At 35.7% G+C, this 18,610-nt stretch overlaps 1 protein-coding gene across 1 annotated transcript; it reads left to right on the top strand.

Annotated features, from left to right (window-relative positions):
• Positions 1-13,738: 13,738 nt before the first annotated feature.
• Positions 13,739-18,406, top strand: LOC108226903 (calcium-dependent protein kinase 9-like). Its single transcript, XM_017401896.2, has 7 exons — positions 13,739-14,062; positions 15,832-15,984; positions 16,367-16,482; positions 16,576-16,743; positions 17,053-17,180; positions 17,325-17,418; positions 18,141-18,406. Exons 1-7 carry the CDS (start codon positions 13,879-13,881, stop codon positions 18,267-18,269), a joined length of 972 nt encoding a protein of 323 aa, XP_017257385.1. The 5' UTR covers positions 13,739-13,878; the 3' UTR covers positions 18,270-18,406.
• Positions 18,407-18,610: the final 204 nt, after the last annotated feature.

Raw genomic sequence — 18,610 nt, 5'->3', positions numbered from 1 at the left:
CTAAATTAAATATCTATATTTAATTGTTTGTTATATTATCAGATTTTCCTTATCAGAATCATTTTCATTTATTAGACTGTCTTTTTTATATATTTTGGTTTTTTAATTCTTTTAAGTATTTAAGTATTGGGTTTTTAAGACAGTGTAGTAAACGCGTAACTTGGACGCAGTGCGTAATGTTCTGGTACGTGGGGACCAAGATTGGGTACATCCACAATTTCCACCGTAATGGCCGAAGTGGAGTAACATTATCAAACTCCCTTTGTTCTTTTTTTGGTCGGTTTGATTTTTTGCACGTACTTTAAGGTATAAAAGAAAATATATTTTTATATATTATTCTTTAATTTTTTTTTAAATAAAAATATATATGTTAATTTGTTATTCAGAAAAAAATTCAAAAATAAGTATATAAAAGTATTTTTTTTAAATTGTAAATTACGCGCACAAAGTCACAACAACTAATATAAAAAAATATAAATAAACAGAGGGAGTATCTTATTATTATTCTTACTTTAAATTTTAGGGAAATACTATATCCAGAGCAAAGTTTTAATTTTCTGAGCAAACAAGCATTAAAAGACAAAACTGACCCGTGCATATATAATAACAACAAAAGAAAAAAAACAATGTGAGCGATAATTTCATCTTTTCATACATTTTCAGCTCTAGATCAGTGTTTTAAAAATCCCCAATTTAATCGATTAATCTCCGATTAATGAAATTACACACCTAGAGGGGGGTGAATAGGTGTTATGGCTAATATGACCGATTTTTAATGTTACCGAATATTTATACTGTCACAGACAGCTTGCTGTTAATTTCAGAGTAACCAGTCAGCTAGCTAACAATGCAGATGCAATGCAAAACAGATATAATCAGTAAGCTAGCAACACAGAGAATTTTAGCCAGGTTCGACCCCTAACCCTAATGGTCTACGTCCTGGTCCCCTACCAACTGGTAAGAGATTATATTATTAATCAATAATGTCAACGATTACAATGATTCAATAATATAACTCCCTTTATCCCTTGTTCCTGTTATCAGCTTGCTGAAACCCCTGAACCACGAACCAAAAGCTCTCCAAGACCTATACTTCCCAAGTATACTCTTCTAGCTAACTAGTCCCCTTGTTCCCTTGTTTCACAAGCTCGATACACAGCAACAAACCTTTACACTTTGAACAATACAATGTATGAGTGTAATACAACCGAAACTATGAACTCAATATAGATATATAATCAAATATAAGTACTAGAGCTCAAGTAAAGATTTTGCAATGAAAGTGTGTTGTATTTCAGAAGCTTGAAGTGTGTTCTTGTTCTTTTTCTTATCAAAACGGAAACCACACTCAAGTTTATATACACAAAGTCCAACGGTCAATTTGCTAACAAATTCCAACGTTCTTGTTCCAACCGAACTCACGTATAATTTGTTCTCAATTTGAACGTTTAAACTTGTGAAGATTACTGAGTAAAAAGCGTAGAAACGTTGTAAACCAACTCAGTAAAACGTTTATGTATAAAACCATAATTTGAAATAAGATAGGATGTGTTTTTAGATAAGATCGAAATAGAGATAAACACTCCTATAAGTTAGGAAATCGTTTTTGTTTGAAATTCTGATTTAAAACTGAGCTCTAATATTTATATAAGTCATATATAAATATTAAAGTCCTTACAAATCGATTCCTAATAAATCTCCTTGCTTTTCGACTTAGATCCTTATCCATTTGTTATTCTGTTCACGCTGTGAGCTCGCTGATAAGCCTGAATGATAACCTGTAAGCTTGCTGACAGTTGAACATAACACTGAAACTCATTAAGCTGTTAGCACATGCATATATCACTTTGATAGCTTGCTAACAAGCATCAGTTTTATGCTATTAGCTTGCTGGCAGTGTAATCATCAAAACCTTGAGAGTATCAATCTCCCCCTTTTTGATGATTACACCATATTTAGGAAAAGTAATTAAACTCCCCCTGAATACAGCCATCTAATATCATTAAACCTTAACAAATATACCAATACAGCACATACATCAGATATAACAAATATTTTATGCAAAGCAGAATATATTATGCAATCAGATATCAACCAAATCAAGTACTTGCATAACTAGATAGATAAACCAATAATCTGACCAGGATAAACCACCTGGATACAGATAAACATCCCAAAACAACCAACTTAAACAAATTTAACTCAGGATAAACCACCTGAAAACCAAACAACTTAGTACTTAGTCTGAATCAAAACAAATAGAACCATAGAGCCATAAAGTTGCACTTAAACACATAAGCACACACAAGTTTTATTAATTAAAGTTCCTAAATTTCTCCCCCTTAATCATCCAAAAGGTGAAAAATTTAAGCCTCGTCATCGTCCACAGACTTCTCCTTCTCAGAGCCCAACTTCTTGGCAAGCTCCACAGCAGCAAGAGCTTCAGCCACCATCACATTCCCAGCTGCATCCTTTTGAACTGTGCCAGCAGCTTCCTGTAGAGCATCCATCGCAGTACGTGGCCTTGGACTCTCAGTAGCCTCATCCGTAGAAGTAAAAGTGAACTTAACATCAGAAGACCCGCAAGACCCAAACATCCGCTTGCGTAACTCATACCCAAAACTTCCAGAACTGCACTTCTCAGGAGAATTACCAGTTTTCCCTCCAAAGACAATATCTTTCCAAAAATCGAACTGATTTGACAATTCCTCCATCTGTTCAGAAAGCTGTTTCTGACCATCCACCAACTGCTTATGATTGTCACGAAGTTCATCCATAAACTCAAGAATATCCTTTGCAGGAATACCAAGATCAATAGAAGCAGAGGGAACTGGAGAAACTTGTGGAGTAGGAGCAACCGGAACCTCCACAACCGACAACGAACCATCTTTCTCAACTTTCAAGTTGGACTGAGCTAAACACTTAACATCTAGAAATTCTTTGGCAGCAATGGACTCAACACCATCCAAACTTACTCCATACCACTCAAAAATCCTAGTGAGGAGTAACCCATAAGGTAAACCAGCAGTGGTTTTCCCTTCAACAGCAGAAATCATATTGTTCAAAACTAAATCCCCCAAATCAAATTGTTTCCCAGCCAACAACATGGAAACAACAACAACATCTTGTGCAGAAAGATTGGAACGAGTTCCCAACCTAGGACTCAAATTTTCAATAGAGACCCTAAAAACAGCATGAGCTAAAGGCAATATTTGAGTAGTAGAGGGAAAAGTATCTACTGGACCATCAACCCCAAACAACACATTAAACTGTTGTTTAACATCAAAATCATCAAACTGCTTAAACCCACGCTTAGTATAGATCGACACAAAAGATGGAGGGGTTTTCAGAATGGCATTCAAAAACAGAGAAGACAATGTGATTTTAGTGTTGTTTACATGCGAAACATAATGACCCGAAGTGTTCGATTGAAGATTGACATAAAACTCACGAACAAGAGTGGGATAGCAAGTCTTAGGCATATCAATTAAGAATGACTCAAAACCTAAATCAGTAAAGAGCTTAACTACGCCACAGTTAAAGAAAACTTTACCCGATAGAGGTTTCCCCAAAATAATCTTGCGATCATCAAGACCCAGAACATCTGGCTTTTCTTCAGCTAACAAGCGAGCCTTCTTGCCCGACTTCTCCACCTTCGGAGCCCCAGACTTCTCATCACTACTTTCGATATCGACCAAATCAGGATCAATGTCGATATCATCCTCATCGATTAACCTCCGTTTGGTGACTGAACCAGAAGTGGATGTCTTCATTGATGCTCTAGTCTTCTTCTTCATAGCTACCCGAGCGCCGATTGTCGCAATGGTGAAGAGAAAGAGTCGATTTGTGAAGAGAGATAAAACCCTAGTGGGTTGTTGAGAGCTTTTAAAGAAGAAACTGTATAGACTCGGAGTTAGGATAGATTTTAAAAATCTTTTGATAATGATTTCGGGAGAGGATTTAGGGATTAAATCTTTAAAACTAATTTTTCGGAGAAACGACATAATATATTAGATAAATATACAAACAAATCTAAGTTAACTAATCTTATCAGATCTCCACTTAAATAGCAACTCCTAAAATTTGAATTTAGCCTATTCTTAAATTCACATAGATTATCACATAATCACGTAGAAAAATTCAACACATAAATTCATGTAAATCAGCACATAACGGATAGTTAATTAATTATCCTAAACTGCAAATAAACTCTTAAACTGACCCGCATGCAAAAATAATTAACAATATGTAAAGTACAGAGAGTAAGCTGATAGTACCCGGACCAAGCTTATTAGCTTGCTGACTGCACATCACACATACCCAATTCCCTTCTCAGCACAACATATCGTTCTTCAGGAAGAGGTTTTGTGAAGATGTCAGCTAGCTGATCTGCTGTAGCCACAAAAATCAGCTTGACAGCACCTTTTGCAACATTGTCTCTCAGAAAATGATGTCGAACATCAATATGCTTTGTCCTTGAATGATTGACTGGATTTTCTGAAATGTTGATTGTACTTGTGTTGTCACAAAAGATAGGAGTTTGCTTGCATTTGATTCCAAAGTCCTTCAATTGTTGTCTCATCCATAGCATTTGAGAGCAACAGCTACCAGCTGCCAAATACTCCCCCTCAGCCGTAGATAGAGCAACTGAAGTTTGCTTCTTGCTTAACCAAGAAACTAAGCTTTGACCCAAAAATGCACAAACACCACTTGTACTTTTTCTATCAGTTTGACTACCTGCATAATCTGCATCACTATACCCAACAAGATCAAAAGCATTTGTGATAGGATAGAATAAGCCCAAAGTAATAGTTCCACTTAAATATTTAAATATTCTTTTAACAGCTTGTAAGTGAGAATCCTTTGGTTTTGCTTGAAATCTAGCACAAACACAAACACTATACATAATATCAGGTCTAGAGGCTGTAAGATAGAGTAAACTTCCAATCATACCTCTATACATTCGAATATCAACATCTTTACCATTTTCATCTGCTGTCAGCTTGCTGACAACGCTCATCGGTGTTGATTTCGCCTTGATATTCTCATATCCAAATCTTTTGAGTAGATTCTTGATATATTTGGATTGATGCACATAAATTCCTTCTGGAGTTTGCTTAATTTGAAGCCCCAAGAAATAATTGAGCTCTCCCATCATGCTCATATCAAACTCACTATGCATGCACTTTGAAAACCACTTACACAAAGAATCATTAGTAGATCCAAATATAATATCATCCACATATATTTGAACAACTAATATATCTTGACCTTTAAAGATAGTAAACAAAGTAGGATCAATTTTACCTCTAATGAAACCATTTTTGATCAAAAATTCACTTAACCTTTCATACCATGATCGAGGTGCTTGCCTTAACCCATATAGTGCCTTCTTAAGCTTGTAGACACGGTTAGGATATTTTTCATCCTCGAATCCTGGTGGTTGCTTGACATAGACTTCTTCCTTTAGATATCCATTTAAGAATGCACTTTTGACGTCCATTTGATGTAGCTTGAACTTCTTGTAGCATGCAAATGACAATAGCATCCTAATAGATTCCAATCTTGCAACCGGAGCATAAGTTTGATCAAAATCAATTCCTTCTTGCTGATTGTATCCTTGTGCAACAAGTCTAGCTTTGTTTCGAGTGATAGTACCAAATTCATCAACTTTATTCTTGAATACCCATTTGGTTCCAACAATTGAAGCATCCTCTGGTGGATCTACAAGTTCCCAAACATCACATCTTTCAAATTGGTTGAGTTCTTCTTGCATTGCCATGATCCAATTTTCATCTTGTAAAGCTTCTTGAACATTCTTTGGTTCCTCTTGAGCTATGAAGGCAGCATAAGCACAAATGTTGGCTTGAGCTTTCCTCGTCTTGATTCCAGCTGATTTATCTCCAATGATCAACTGAGGAGGATGATTCTTCACTGTTCTAGTTGACTTTGGTAGATTATGTTGAGCTATGACCTCTTCATTCCTTGTAGTCTGCCTTGGAGGAGTCTGATCAACAACATTTTGGCTTGCTGATGAAGTTTGACCTCTGGATTCATCCAATGTGAGCTTAGACATCTTATCCAAAGTTTCCTCAAGAGATGGAGTGGATTCAGTAGCTTTATTGCCTTCTGAAGTTGTGGCAGTTGACTTGTCAGCTTGCTGATCTCCAGTTTCCTGCACTGTCAGCTTGCTGCTAGTACCTGTACCTGCACATTCTTCCTCATCCCTTGCAAGATCATCAGTAGACTCTTGAAATGAAACATCAATAGACTCTTCAACAGTATGTTTAGCAAGATTATATACTCTATAAGCACGACTTGTTAAAGAATAACCTAAAAATATAGCTTCATAAGATTTAGAGTCGAATTTACCATCCCTATCAATGGTTTTGAGTACGAAGCACTTAGATCCAAACACTCTGAAGTAGCTAATGTTAGGCTTCTTTTTCCTTAGCAATTCATAAGGAGTCTTGTTGAGGATTGGCCTGATAAGCACTCTGTTAAGAACATAGCTTGCTGTGTTGACAGCTTCTGCCCAAAAGCTTCTTGGCAGCTTGCTCTCCTGCAGCAATGTCCTAGCTGTTTCTTGTAAGGACCTATTCTTACGCTCTACAACTCCATTTTGCTGAGGTGTACGAGGTGCTGAGAACTCATGTGAGATTCCTCTTTCTTCACAATAAGTAATGAAGTCTTTTTGGAATTCCCCACCATGATCACTTCGAATACCTACAAGTCTTGTATCTAGTTTGTTCTCAAGCAACTTGATTAGTTTCTCAAATTCACTAAAAGCACAATCTTTAGTACGCAAGAATAATACCCAAGTGAATCTAGAATAATCATCAACAATGACAAAGGCATATTGTTTACCTCCAATACTCTTATAAGCTTCGGGACCAAAGAGATCCAAGTGAAGAAGCTCTAAAGGTTTAGAAGAAGATACCATTTTCTTTGCCTTATGTGGAGTCCTTGTTTGCTTTCCCAATTGACAAGCAGAACATGTCTCCATCTTGACATACTTAAGCTTTGGTAGTCCTCGAACAATCTTCTTTGCTGACAGCTTGCTGAGATGATCCATATGAGCATGTCCAAGCCTTCTATGCCAAATTTCTGGATTATTATCCACAGCTGCTAAACAAACACCTGCCTCCTGTTCTTCAAAGTTCAAAACATATATATTTCCTTCTCGTTTTGCAACTAGAGGAGTTTTGTTAGCACCAACAAGTATAGTACATTCATTCTTACCAAAGTTAACAATATGACCATCATCAAATAACTGACTTATACTAAGCAAGTTATAAGTAAGACCTTTGACATATTGTACCTTGTTAATAGAAATGATACTATTACCTATAGTTCCTTTGCCAAGAATAGGAAGAGTTTTGCTATCACCAATTGTGACACGTCCACCCTTCTTCATCTTCAAGCTTAGAAACTGAGATTTGTCTCCACTCATGTGCCTAGTGCATCCACTATCCAATATCCATTGATTTGGCTTTACTTTAGACACGAGACAAACCTACAAAACAAACACAAACAACTCAATGTTTTGGTACCCAAATTTTGTTGGGTCCAGTAGTGTTAGTTGATAAAACATATAGAACATTAAGATCAGATTTCTTGATCCACATTTGGACCACTTTAGAACTCTTCTTCCATGTTCTGCTGGTCTTATCAGCATTCTGTCCTGGAGCTGTCTTCTGTCTGTTTCTGTTGTCAGCATACTGCCAGTGAGCTGACTTCCTTCCCCAGCTTGCTGATTGAGAATTCTTCATTGGACAATTATTAGCAAGATGGCCCTTCTTTCCACACTTGTGACAAGTCACCCAAGGCATGGCATAATTATATGGAATGCCATTTTTCCCTTCATATCTCATTGAAGAGGTGGATGTAGAAGCTGCACCAATGCCTCCTTTGTCATGAGAACCTTTAGCTTGTTTCATTATAGATTTGAGACTTTCTTCTCCTTGAACAAACTTTCCCATGGCTTTCTGAAGATCTTTGACTTCTTGCTCCAATGATTTGATCTTTTCAGCTTGAATAGAGATTTCGGCTAAGCTTTGAGATTTGCTTAACTCGAACGCCTCCAAGCTTGCATCCTTAGCTTTAAGATCTGCTCTCAGCGAGCTGAGTTCCTTCATGAGTGTATCATTCCTTCTTTGGATTTGCATGTTGTTCCCTTCAAGTTGTGAGATCTGTTCCTTGAGGGCAGCAATGATTCCACTACTAGCTTTGGCACTCTTTTCATTCAAGAAATCACCTATGACTTTCTTCAAATGAACGTTTTCTTTCTCGAGCTCATAATTCTCATTCTTAAGATCAATAAGTTCCATTATTGATGAACAACTCTTATCCTGCATGGTTAGTTCACAAGTAGTTGTATCAATAGCATGTAATTCAGAATTAATAGAGTTTACCTCACTGTTAGTGTCCGTATCTGAATCCGTTGTATCAATTGAGCCATCGAGACCAACAAGAGCCAAGTTAACCATCTCATCACTAGAATCATCAGAAGCTGATTCATCTTCATCATCACTCCAAGTTAGGAGTGCCTTGGATTTCTTTTTATTCTTGTAATCAGCTTGCTGTCTAGGCGGCTTTGACTTGTTTTTCAGCTTGTAGCAATCCCTTTTGAAATGTCCTTTCTTGCCACATTCAAAACATGCATCATCCTTTGGATCTTTCTTTGCACCAAAAGCTTTGCCCTTTTCTCGCTTCATTTTGTTTTTCTTTTCAATCATTCTCTTGATTTTCCTGGACATAAGAGCTAGATCCTCATCTGATTCTGTTTCCTCATCTGTTTCCAGCTTGCTGACAGAGGAGTGCAGTGCAAGATTCTTCATTTTCTCTGTTGGCAGCTTGCTGCTTTCTGAGCTGTTAGCTTCAATCTTTGCTTCAAATTGTTCCAACTCAGCAAATATAGCCAGGTGATCCATAGTATCAATGTTGAGAGCTGACTCCAATGCTGTGACCTTGGCACCATATTCGAATGGAACAGCATTTAGAATATTCATGTTGATTTCCGATTGAGGAATCTTTTTGCCAAGTCTTTCAAGACTGTTGAGAGTGACTTGGAATCTAGCTTGGCTTTCTCGAATGGATTCTCCCTTCTTGATAGCAAAGCTTCCAAATTCTTTCATAAGCTTCCCGAGCTTGACTTTCTTTAATGCCTTTGAGCCTTCGTGATATGTCTCCAATGCATCCCAAATTTCTTTTGCAGATTTGAGAGAAGAGACCTTGTCATATTCAGCTTGATTCAGCCCATTGATTAATGTACTCCTTGCTTTTCCATTGGCAGCAACCTTTGATAGCTCGTCCGCTGTGAGAACATCAACGTCCTTGACTTTGCCATCGCTATCACGATATTCATAAGGACCTCTTTGCACAACTCTTTGCATTAGGGGATCTCTGGATAGATGAGCCTCCATTTGGCCTTTCCACCAATTGTAGTTGTCAGAACCCGTGAGGAGAGGAGCTCTAAAATCGGACTTTCCCTGAAAGTTATCAGCCATATCGATCGATACTATTCCTGTTACAGAAGTATTAGTACAAACCTCGCTCTGATACCAATTGAAATTACACACCTAGAGGGGGGTGAATAGGTGTTATGGCTAATATGACCGATTTTTAATGTTACCGAATATTTATACTGTCACATACAGCTTGCTGTTAATTTCAGAGTAACCAGTCAGCTAGCTAACAATGCAGATGCAATGCAAAACAGATATAATCAGTAAGCTAGCAACACAGAGAATTTTAGCCAGGTTCGACCCCTAACCCTAATGGTCTACGTCCTGGTCCCCTACCAACTGGTAAGAGATTATATTATTAATCAATAATGTCAACGATTACAATGATTCAATAATATAACTCCCTTTATCCCTTGTTCCTGTTATCAGCTTGCTGAAACCCCTGAACCACGAACCAAAAGCTCTCCAAGACCTATACTTCCCAAGTATACTCTTCTAGCTAACTAGTCCCCTTGTTCCCTTGTTTCACAAGCTCGATACACAGCAACAAACCTTTACACTTTGAACAATACAATGTATGAGTGTAATACAACCGAAACTATGAACTCAATATAGATATATAATCAAATATAAGTACTAGAGCTCAAGTAAAGATTTTGCAATGAAAGTGTGTTGTATTTCAGAAGCTTGAAGTGTGTTCTTGTTCTTTTTCTTATCAAAACGGAAACCACACTCAAGTTTATATACACAAAGTCCAACGGTCAATTTGCTAACAAATTCCAACGTTCTTGTTCCAACCGAACTCACGTATAATTTGTTCTCAATTTGAACGTTTAAACTTGTGAAGATTACTGAGTAAAAAGCGTAGAAACGTTGTAAACCAACTCAGTAAAACGTTTATGTATAAAACCATAATTTGAAATAAGATAGGATGTGTTTTTAGATAAGATCGAAATAGAGATAAACACTCCTATAAGTTAGGAAATCGTTTTTGTTTGAAATTCTGATTTAAAACTGAGCTCTAATATTTATATAAGTCATATATAAATATTAAAGTCCTTACAAATCGATTCCTAATAAATCTCCTTGCTTTTCGACTTAGATCCTTATCCATTTGTTATTCTGTTCACGCTGTGAGCTCGCTGATAAGCCTGAATGATAACCTGTAAGCTTGCTGACAGTTGAACATAACACTGAAACTCATTAAGCTGTTAGCACATGCATATATCACTTTGATAGCTTGCTAACAAGCATCAGTTTTATGCTATTAGCTTGCTGGCAGTGTAATCATCAAAACCTTGAGAGTATCAATTAATCCCCTGCAAGGTCGGCCACCGATCCGATTTTCAAAATCCGATTAATCCTTATATATATTTCTTAATCAAAGTATATGTGATAAATTATTAAAATTAAAATACTATATTACTTTAAATATGAATAATTATAGAGTTTATGAATATAGTAGATATATTAGTTACTATATAGCTGATATAATAATAACTAAATATTAAATAATATTTTAATATTAAAATAAACCCGATTTTAACTCCGATTAATCCTTCCGATTAATCCCCGATTTCCGATTAATCCTTGAATCGGTGGCTCAACCGACTAGGTCCGATTCCCGATTTCTGTAACACTGTTCTAGATATTAAAATTCGCTCCGCATATAACATTTCCCAAATTTTATCGCTTCCATGCTGAATGTTATGTGCTGAGTTGCTCCTCCAATTAAGGACAAACAAAATGCTTGTTCCATTGTCACAACACTTATGACACCACATAGCCATCCGGGTGGTATGAGACCTCCATTCTGGATCCAACTCCAGATTCCCATTGTAATCGGTCCCGCAATCTGACATGATAAGATGGTCACTTGATATTCACTTTTTCGGATAAGGGTCCTGGTCCACAACTATAGACCGGCTATGCAACCAACGATTTTCTTGTCGTTGGATAAATATTCAACGATCAGGATTATAACATATGTCCGGCGTTTAAATAAAGTTGAATGAGGCTCCGTGTTCCCGCCTTTAAAAAGTGCTGGCAGGGATAAAATGACCTCATCCAGCGCTTTTTAAGCGTCGGACATATTATATTTTTGTTATGATCTTGATCGTTGAATATTCATCCAACAACCAGAATCTGTCCACATACAACGATAGCTGTGCACCAGTACCCTTCGGATAATACATGGGAGGATGCCACCGTCATCAAAATATTTCAACACAACCTGATGAAGCAACCAACCAAAGTTCAAAATTCATACAACATAAACTAGGGAAGTATAATGGGCAAATTCAAGTCATTTCTTATTGAATAGCCACATTATGAGAAGTACTATGACTGGTGATTAGTATCACAGTGAGTTGAATATGAATTGCCTATATAACGGCCCCCGTACAGTGTGTTAGATAACTCTTATTTAACACACGGTTGTCAAGGAACAGGACCCTGCATGTATTAAAGAAAGCCATGTAAAGGGATTAAGAAGTAAAGGAGCCCAGGAGAGCTTCGTCCAAAAAGTTGCAGAGAAGAAAACCAAAATATGTCATATACCTCTGTGTCAAACCGTGCTGTACATGTAAAAGATTTGCCACTATCAGTTGCGACAGTGACATCTTGACCAGGCGTTGAGTTGCTGACTTTACTTGAAAGGTCTATAGAGTAAGCGTTCATGTCTGGCCAAACCAAGCTTATCTACATCCTCGCCAGTCTTTTAGCAAAGAGAGGAATGATGCCCATCTCAACCAGATTACTGCGATGCATTCTCTCTTATTTATATATTTCATGCCTTGTTTTTTTACTACAAGTCTCGTTTAATCCTAACAAGTCTTGCAAACTCTCCCATTTTTTTTCCATTTGATTGATGAGAGTATGATCTTATTCTGAAATCTCAACAACATAGGTTAAAGAGCCTTGAGCTCATCCCAATAGCCTATTAATTTGTGGAAATATAACTCGACAGAGTCATTTTCTTGTTCCAATTTGAACAAATCCCTTTGTGTTTCATAGATTTTGTGCCAACTAATAGCTGCAAACCTTTCATCAAGATCATTTCAACATTAAAAGCACTGTGCATGTAGTTCATACGACTACTAATGTCATTAGATTCAGTCTTTAGAGCCAAGGTTATAACTATATGACTATATCATTTACTCTCTTCCAGTGTGCAACTAATGGAGATTTTTCAGGCGAAGCAGCATACTCTCCAATGACACTTGGCAGACAATGCAATTTGCATAGAATGTTTCCAAGAAGCATAATTTTCAGTTCTACCAAGTTTCTTGGGAATGAGAACCATACCAGGTTGATCATTATTGTGAGGGTACAGAGGATGAGAGTTGTTATCAGTTACAGTTGTGGAATGATGAAATATTGTATTCTCATTAGCATGAGAATGAGTAGGATCGATAAATCCAAAGTTTGCCATTGAAATGTTTCCCAACACAGCATTCAGATATTCACAATTTACATGATTTCATTGCGAGTTTTCAGGAAGAAGATGATCAATAACATTTAACAAAACAGATTTGTACATAATGATAAAATGAAAACAAGAAATTAAACAGCAGAATTTGGGATTTGGATTTCAGATAAAGTTGAGCGAGATCAAGACCGAATCAACAAAGAGAGATCAAGACCTAACCAACGAACAACAGAAAAATTGCAGGGGAACAACAAGATACAATCAGCGAAATTCAGGAAAAGACACATTTTAGAGAGTTTAACTGAAGAACAGTCGAAAAACTCACTTAGATCACGATCGTCATCACAAACACATACGAATGCAGAGAAAAGATGAAAATTGCAGAATAAAGCCTGACACCATCTTAAGTTCTTCATCTTCAGCTTAGTGTAAAGAACAAGAGAACTCCATCGATGTTTACTGTGATCTGATACAGTAGAATGAAAGTGAATCTACAAGAAGAGAGATAGATGTTGTAACTAATTCTGTTGTGAAAAAGAGAGCTAGGTATCTAGAACATGATAAGCTAAAAACCAAAACTATAAGCTACTGTATTTTAGTAAGTTGACTCTACTAGGTTACCTTGCATATATACTGCAAAATATACTCACATACATACAAATAGTCTTCTTGAACTTTTCAGAATTTATTTTAACTCCACCTTCTAGCTGACCAAGTTGTTCTCCAGCTGCCGGGTTTACTTGTTTTTCTCCCTTGTTTATATATGTCATACCTTGTCTTTTACTACAAGTTTTGTTTCATTTTAACAAGTCTTGCATACCCTCATTCTTCTTTCAATTTGATCAGGTTAAGTCTTGCATTATCTTATTCTTGCTGCAATTTGATCCTCAAAATCTGATCTTTATCTGAAACCTCATCAGGGTGTTTTGAGTTATTGCATGTATAATCCATTCTTGGTGATTGAAGCGATAACTTTGGAAAATGGGTGTGTGTGCAAGCAAAGGCAAGCTTGCAGAGGGGCGATCAAATAGGAATAGATCAGGTGATGAAAGGCATTCCCAAGAATCACAGATTATATATACAAAGTCTCCGGGACCAGGTTCTCAGCTTCCTTCTAAGCCTCCAGGGGGTCCAAGAAGGGTCCATAGATCAGATACAATCCTAGGTAAGCCATATGATGATGTCAAAGCATAAGTTTCGTTCAACTTATTTAAAAAAAAAAAATGATTTTTCAATATTTTTAGGGAATTGTTAAATAAGCTCTAAACTTTACTATTTAAACTCCATTTCAAATTTTTCACCTGTAATATGGATGAAACATGGGTAGAAAGCATGGGTAAATATGGTATAAAATATGGAATTGGAGGTTAAATAGTAAAATGTGGAGCTTATTTATCAATTCCTTATTTTTATATAAATTTATAATTTTTTATCAAATAAGGAACATAAAATATCTTTTTAAAATTTATATCTAAAAAAATTATTGAAAAAATGTATATTTTTTAAGAAAATAACAGTTGCCAAACAGACCCAATATCTTATCATTTATATTGTCAGAAATTTATGTGTTATACCTACATGATCATAAATATTTTTTCTGAGATACTTTAAAATAAATTATTAATAAACTAGGAACGATCAATCACAATAATAATTGGATATCATGCTTATCATTTCGACCACGTTTGGGTCCCAATAATGTTATTTCCGGAACTAATTTGGGTTGAGGCTTTTTGATTATACAAATTTTAATTTAAACACTCTGACTAACACTTCCCACATATAGCAACTCATATCGAAATCTAGTTCCATTATTTATATACGATATGATTTTTGTACTCGCACTTTACTCAAGACACCACTTGCAATACTGTAATTCAAAATTGAGCATTTTCAATATTAATTTTTGTATTTCATTACATTTTTTGCATTCCATTAATTCGGGTTAACTCCGTTAATAATTTAGAAAGTAAAGTGCACTTTTGTGTACTCGCACTTTACTTAAAGTGCATATTGTGTATTCGCATTTTACTATAAATCTTCAACTAGAACTCGTTTAACTAAGCTTGACTCGGCTCGTTTAATTAAACGAGTCGAGTTCGGGCAAAGGTTCCGACTCGTTTAATTAAACGAGCCGGCTCCACTCGACTCGTGAAATTAAACGAGCCGAGTTCGGACAGAGATTTAGACTCGATTAAGTGTAAAATTAAACGAGCCACTCGTCCGACTCGTTAATACCGGCTCGTTTAGCTAAATGAGCCGACTCGACTCGACTCGTGAAATTAAACGAGTCGAGTTCGGGTAGAGATTTAGGCTCGAAACTCGGCTCGCTCGGCCCTAATTACACCCCTGTCAAAATATAATGAAATACAAAGATTGGTATCGCAAATACTTGATTTTGAACTACAGTTTTGAGTAAAATAGGATTACACAAAGTGCCTTTTAATCTTTATATATCTTAGGTGATAGTGTTTATGTCGTAATTTTTCAAAACACTTTCTATATTTATAATATAATATTATATATATAAATAATATTGACATAATTACTTGTTTATATACAATAAATTTAATTAAATGTATAATATATTAGTATATATGTTATTTTTCATTTATAATTGTCCAGATTATTTGTTAATTCATGTGAATATCACTTTTTAATTAATAATTATATATACTACTATGTCTAATAATTTCTTCCCAATCTTAATTGTTATAATAATTTTATGTTATAATATTTTTTGAACATCAATTAATTTTAAAACCATTTTGATCTGTGTCTATATAATTTAATTTCATATTTGTTTTAATATGATGTACATAAATGTAATTTTAGATTTTACGGTATCATTAATATAATTATAGTATAACTATAATTAAAAACTATAACTATATCAGTAATACCTATAATTTCTAACAATGAGGATTATTACAGAGACCCAGGATGGAATATTTGATGCAGTATTGAAAGGAGACATTGACTTGGAAAGACGGCCTTGGCCCAAAATATCATATAGTGCCAAGGACCTAGTTGGCAAGATGCTAACACGAGATCCCAAGAAACGGATCACATCTGCTCAAGTTCTTGGTCAGACTGCCACATATATATATTTATATCAAATTTTCATCTTTTGCATCCACAGATTAGGCAAAGTTGAATTATAAAGTGAACACGTGCCATGTTTGTTCGAAAGATAAACATTTATATGATGAGATGTGATCCTATGATCATATAATTCAGATGTTCCAATGAGAGCTTACCTGGAAAAGTAAAGAAAGAAAGAACTATAAATGATGTTCAAGTCCCTTCAAACAGACATGGTCATAGGAACATCATAATTCTTTACTTTTCCTGGTAGGCTCTCTTTCGGAACATTTGATATTCCAAGAAAGCTAATGCATATTTCTTAGTTCTTATGATTCTTATATCGTGTCATTTCATCAAAAGAACTGTGATACTTGTATACTAGATCACCCATGGCTTCGAGAGGGTGGCGAAGCATTGGACAAGTCAGCAGACAGTGCAGTTTTTTCTAGGATGAGGCAGTTCAGAGCTATGAACAAGCTCAAGAAGCTTGCACTCAAGGTTTAATTCAGTTAAAGATATCTGCTACAAATCCTTTTTGAAACGAATAAAGGACTGACTTGCTCAACTTTTTATTTGAATTTTGAACTATAGGTTATTGCTGAAAATTTATCCGCAGAGGAAACTCAAGGACTTAAGAATACGTTTACTAACATGGACACAGACAATAGTGGCATAATCACTTGCAAAAAACTGAAAAATGGCTTAGCCCATCTGGGATCAAAGCTCACAGAAGCAGAAGTTCAGCAACTCGTAGAAGCTGTAAGATATTCATAGCGCCTGTTTTTTTTAAGAAGCAGAAGTTGTTTCTGGCTTCTGCTTTTCTTGACCATAAATAAGTAGAAGCACTTTTAAGATGTTGAAAGTGCTAACTTCTCTCTCAGAGCTTCTACTTCTTTTCCAAACACTTTAATAACTTATTTACTTCTCACTTGTAATCCATTTCTTTACTTTAAGTAAGAAGTCACTTTTTTTAAACTTGCCCAAACGATATCTACCTATAAACTGTTGAGTAGTAACAATAATTTTCTTTCCCTGCTTCTAGTAAATAAAATGTCATTCTTATGTCAGGCTGATCTCGATGGTAACGGGACACTCGACTACATGGAATTTATAGCTGCTACGATGCATAGATACACACTGGAGAGGGATAAACATCTTTACAAGGCATTCCAGCATTTTGACACAGACAACAGTGGGTAAGTATTAATCTATGTAAGTTGGCAGTTGCATCTGATTCATCTTGTATTCTTCTCCCCAGTTCATATCTGGTTTTTTTTTCCTTTCCTGACTTTATAATGAATCAGCTGATTCTTTTGTTCAAATATAATCACAATTCACAGTTACATAACAAGAAAGAAACTAGAAGCAGCAATGAAGATATATGGAATGAGTGGTGCCATTAAAGAAATACTGTCTGAAGTTGACTCAGATAATGTATGTTGTTCTTTTCGATTTCAATTCAATTTATGCATAATTGATCTGAACCTCTATTAAAATAATCATGCTTATGTTGCTGACTTGCTGTTAGGGGCTCCAAGATTCGGTTCAGTTTGAATCGATTTTAACTGAAACAATTACTAAATCATCTTATAACCGTAACGGGATCACTATAAAGTATAAAAAGGATTTTTCAGTCAGGTTATAGTTTGTCGACTTCGGGTTTTGCCTAATTATAAAACATATTATAAAACTAAATAATAATGTTGACATTTTAAATATAGAATAAGAAATGATTCAAAATATTGTATGATATTAAATTTGTTATTCTGTAATTGGTAATGGGTTACAATATGCGGCTTGTGAAAACAGAAGCTCTGTGGACACTATCCCTCGTTGTAGACACTAGAAACTAAAAAGCAGAAGCTGATCACTATTCCTGTGGATACAAAATGAATAGTCAGCAGAAAGCAGCCAACCCTTATAATCAATAAATTAGGGAATATATTTTATTCATACAAATATATATGATACATAAGTTATAAATAAAAATTTTATCATATATATTAAAAGCTATAAACTGTTCGTTTTCAAAAAGTCACCAATACCAAACTGATACTCAGTTCAATTACGCTATTTTCAGTTCTATTGGTTTCGGTTTTCTCAGTCCGGATCACTTTTTTTTAAGAAAATTACTCACCCCAAGTTGCTGTCCTCAGGATGGAAAGATCGACTACAAGGAGTTTTGTGCAATGATGAGGGGCGGCACCACCCAACAACAGAGAAACCGTTCTACTTCTCTGTCTGGAGGATCAACAGACAGTCATCACCCACTCAATAGTGGTTAGGAACCCTCAATGTAAGATACCGAAATGTGGAGAAATTCTTTTATGTGAAACTGAAAACTATCAGAACAATTCTGCTATTGCTAGTGCTTTGTGTACAGTGTTTGGGAAGAGTAACCTACGTTGTATAAGATGGAGTCGTGGACTGAAATTTGGTCTTTAAGGAACAATTCACTAAAATTTAGATGTGATCAGTAACGGTTGTGATCCTAGATCGCAACCAAATAAGGGTTTTTACACCACCCGTTCCTACACCAGCTCAATCAAACCACTGCAGTCATATTTATCACACCTTCAGATCCCTCCTTTTTCTAATTATATCAACCGCAGAAAATTATGTAGTT

The sequence above is a fragment of the Daucus carota genome, chromosome 6, assembly GCF_001625215.2.
Source record: "Daucus carota subsp. sativus chromosome 6, DH1 v3.0, whole genome shotgun sequence".
In the NCBI taxonomy this organism is placed as follows: domain Eukaryota; kingdom Viridiplantae; phylum Streptophyta; class Magnoliopsida; order Apiales; family Apiaceae; genus Daucus; species Daucus carota.
This window is presented reverse-complemented; position numbering and strand designations above follow the sequence as displayed.

Coding starts and splice junctions, on each gene's coding strand:
- LOC108226903 (XM_017401896.2), top strand. CDS start 13,879: ATGGGTGTGTGTGCAAGCAAAGGCAAGCTTGCAGAGGGGCGATCAAAT. Junction 14,063..15,831: donor TAGATCAGATACAATCCTAG/GTAAGCCATATG, acceptor GGATTATTACAG/AGACCCAGGATGGAATATTT. Junction 16,483..16,575: donor TCAAGAAGCTTGCACTCAAG/GTTTAATTCAGT, acceptor TTTGAACTATAG/GTTATTGCTGAAAATTTATC.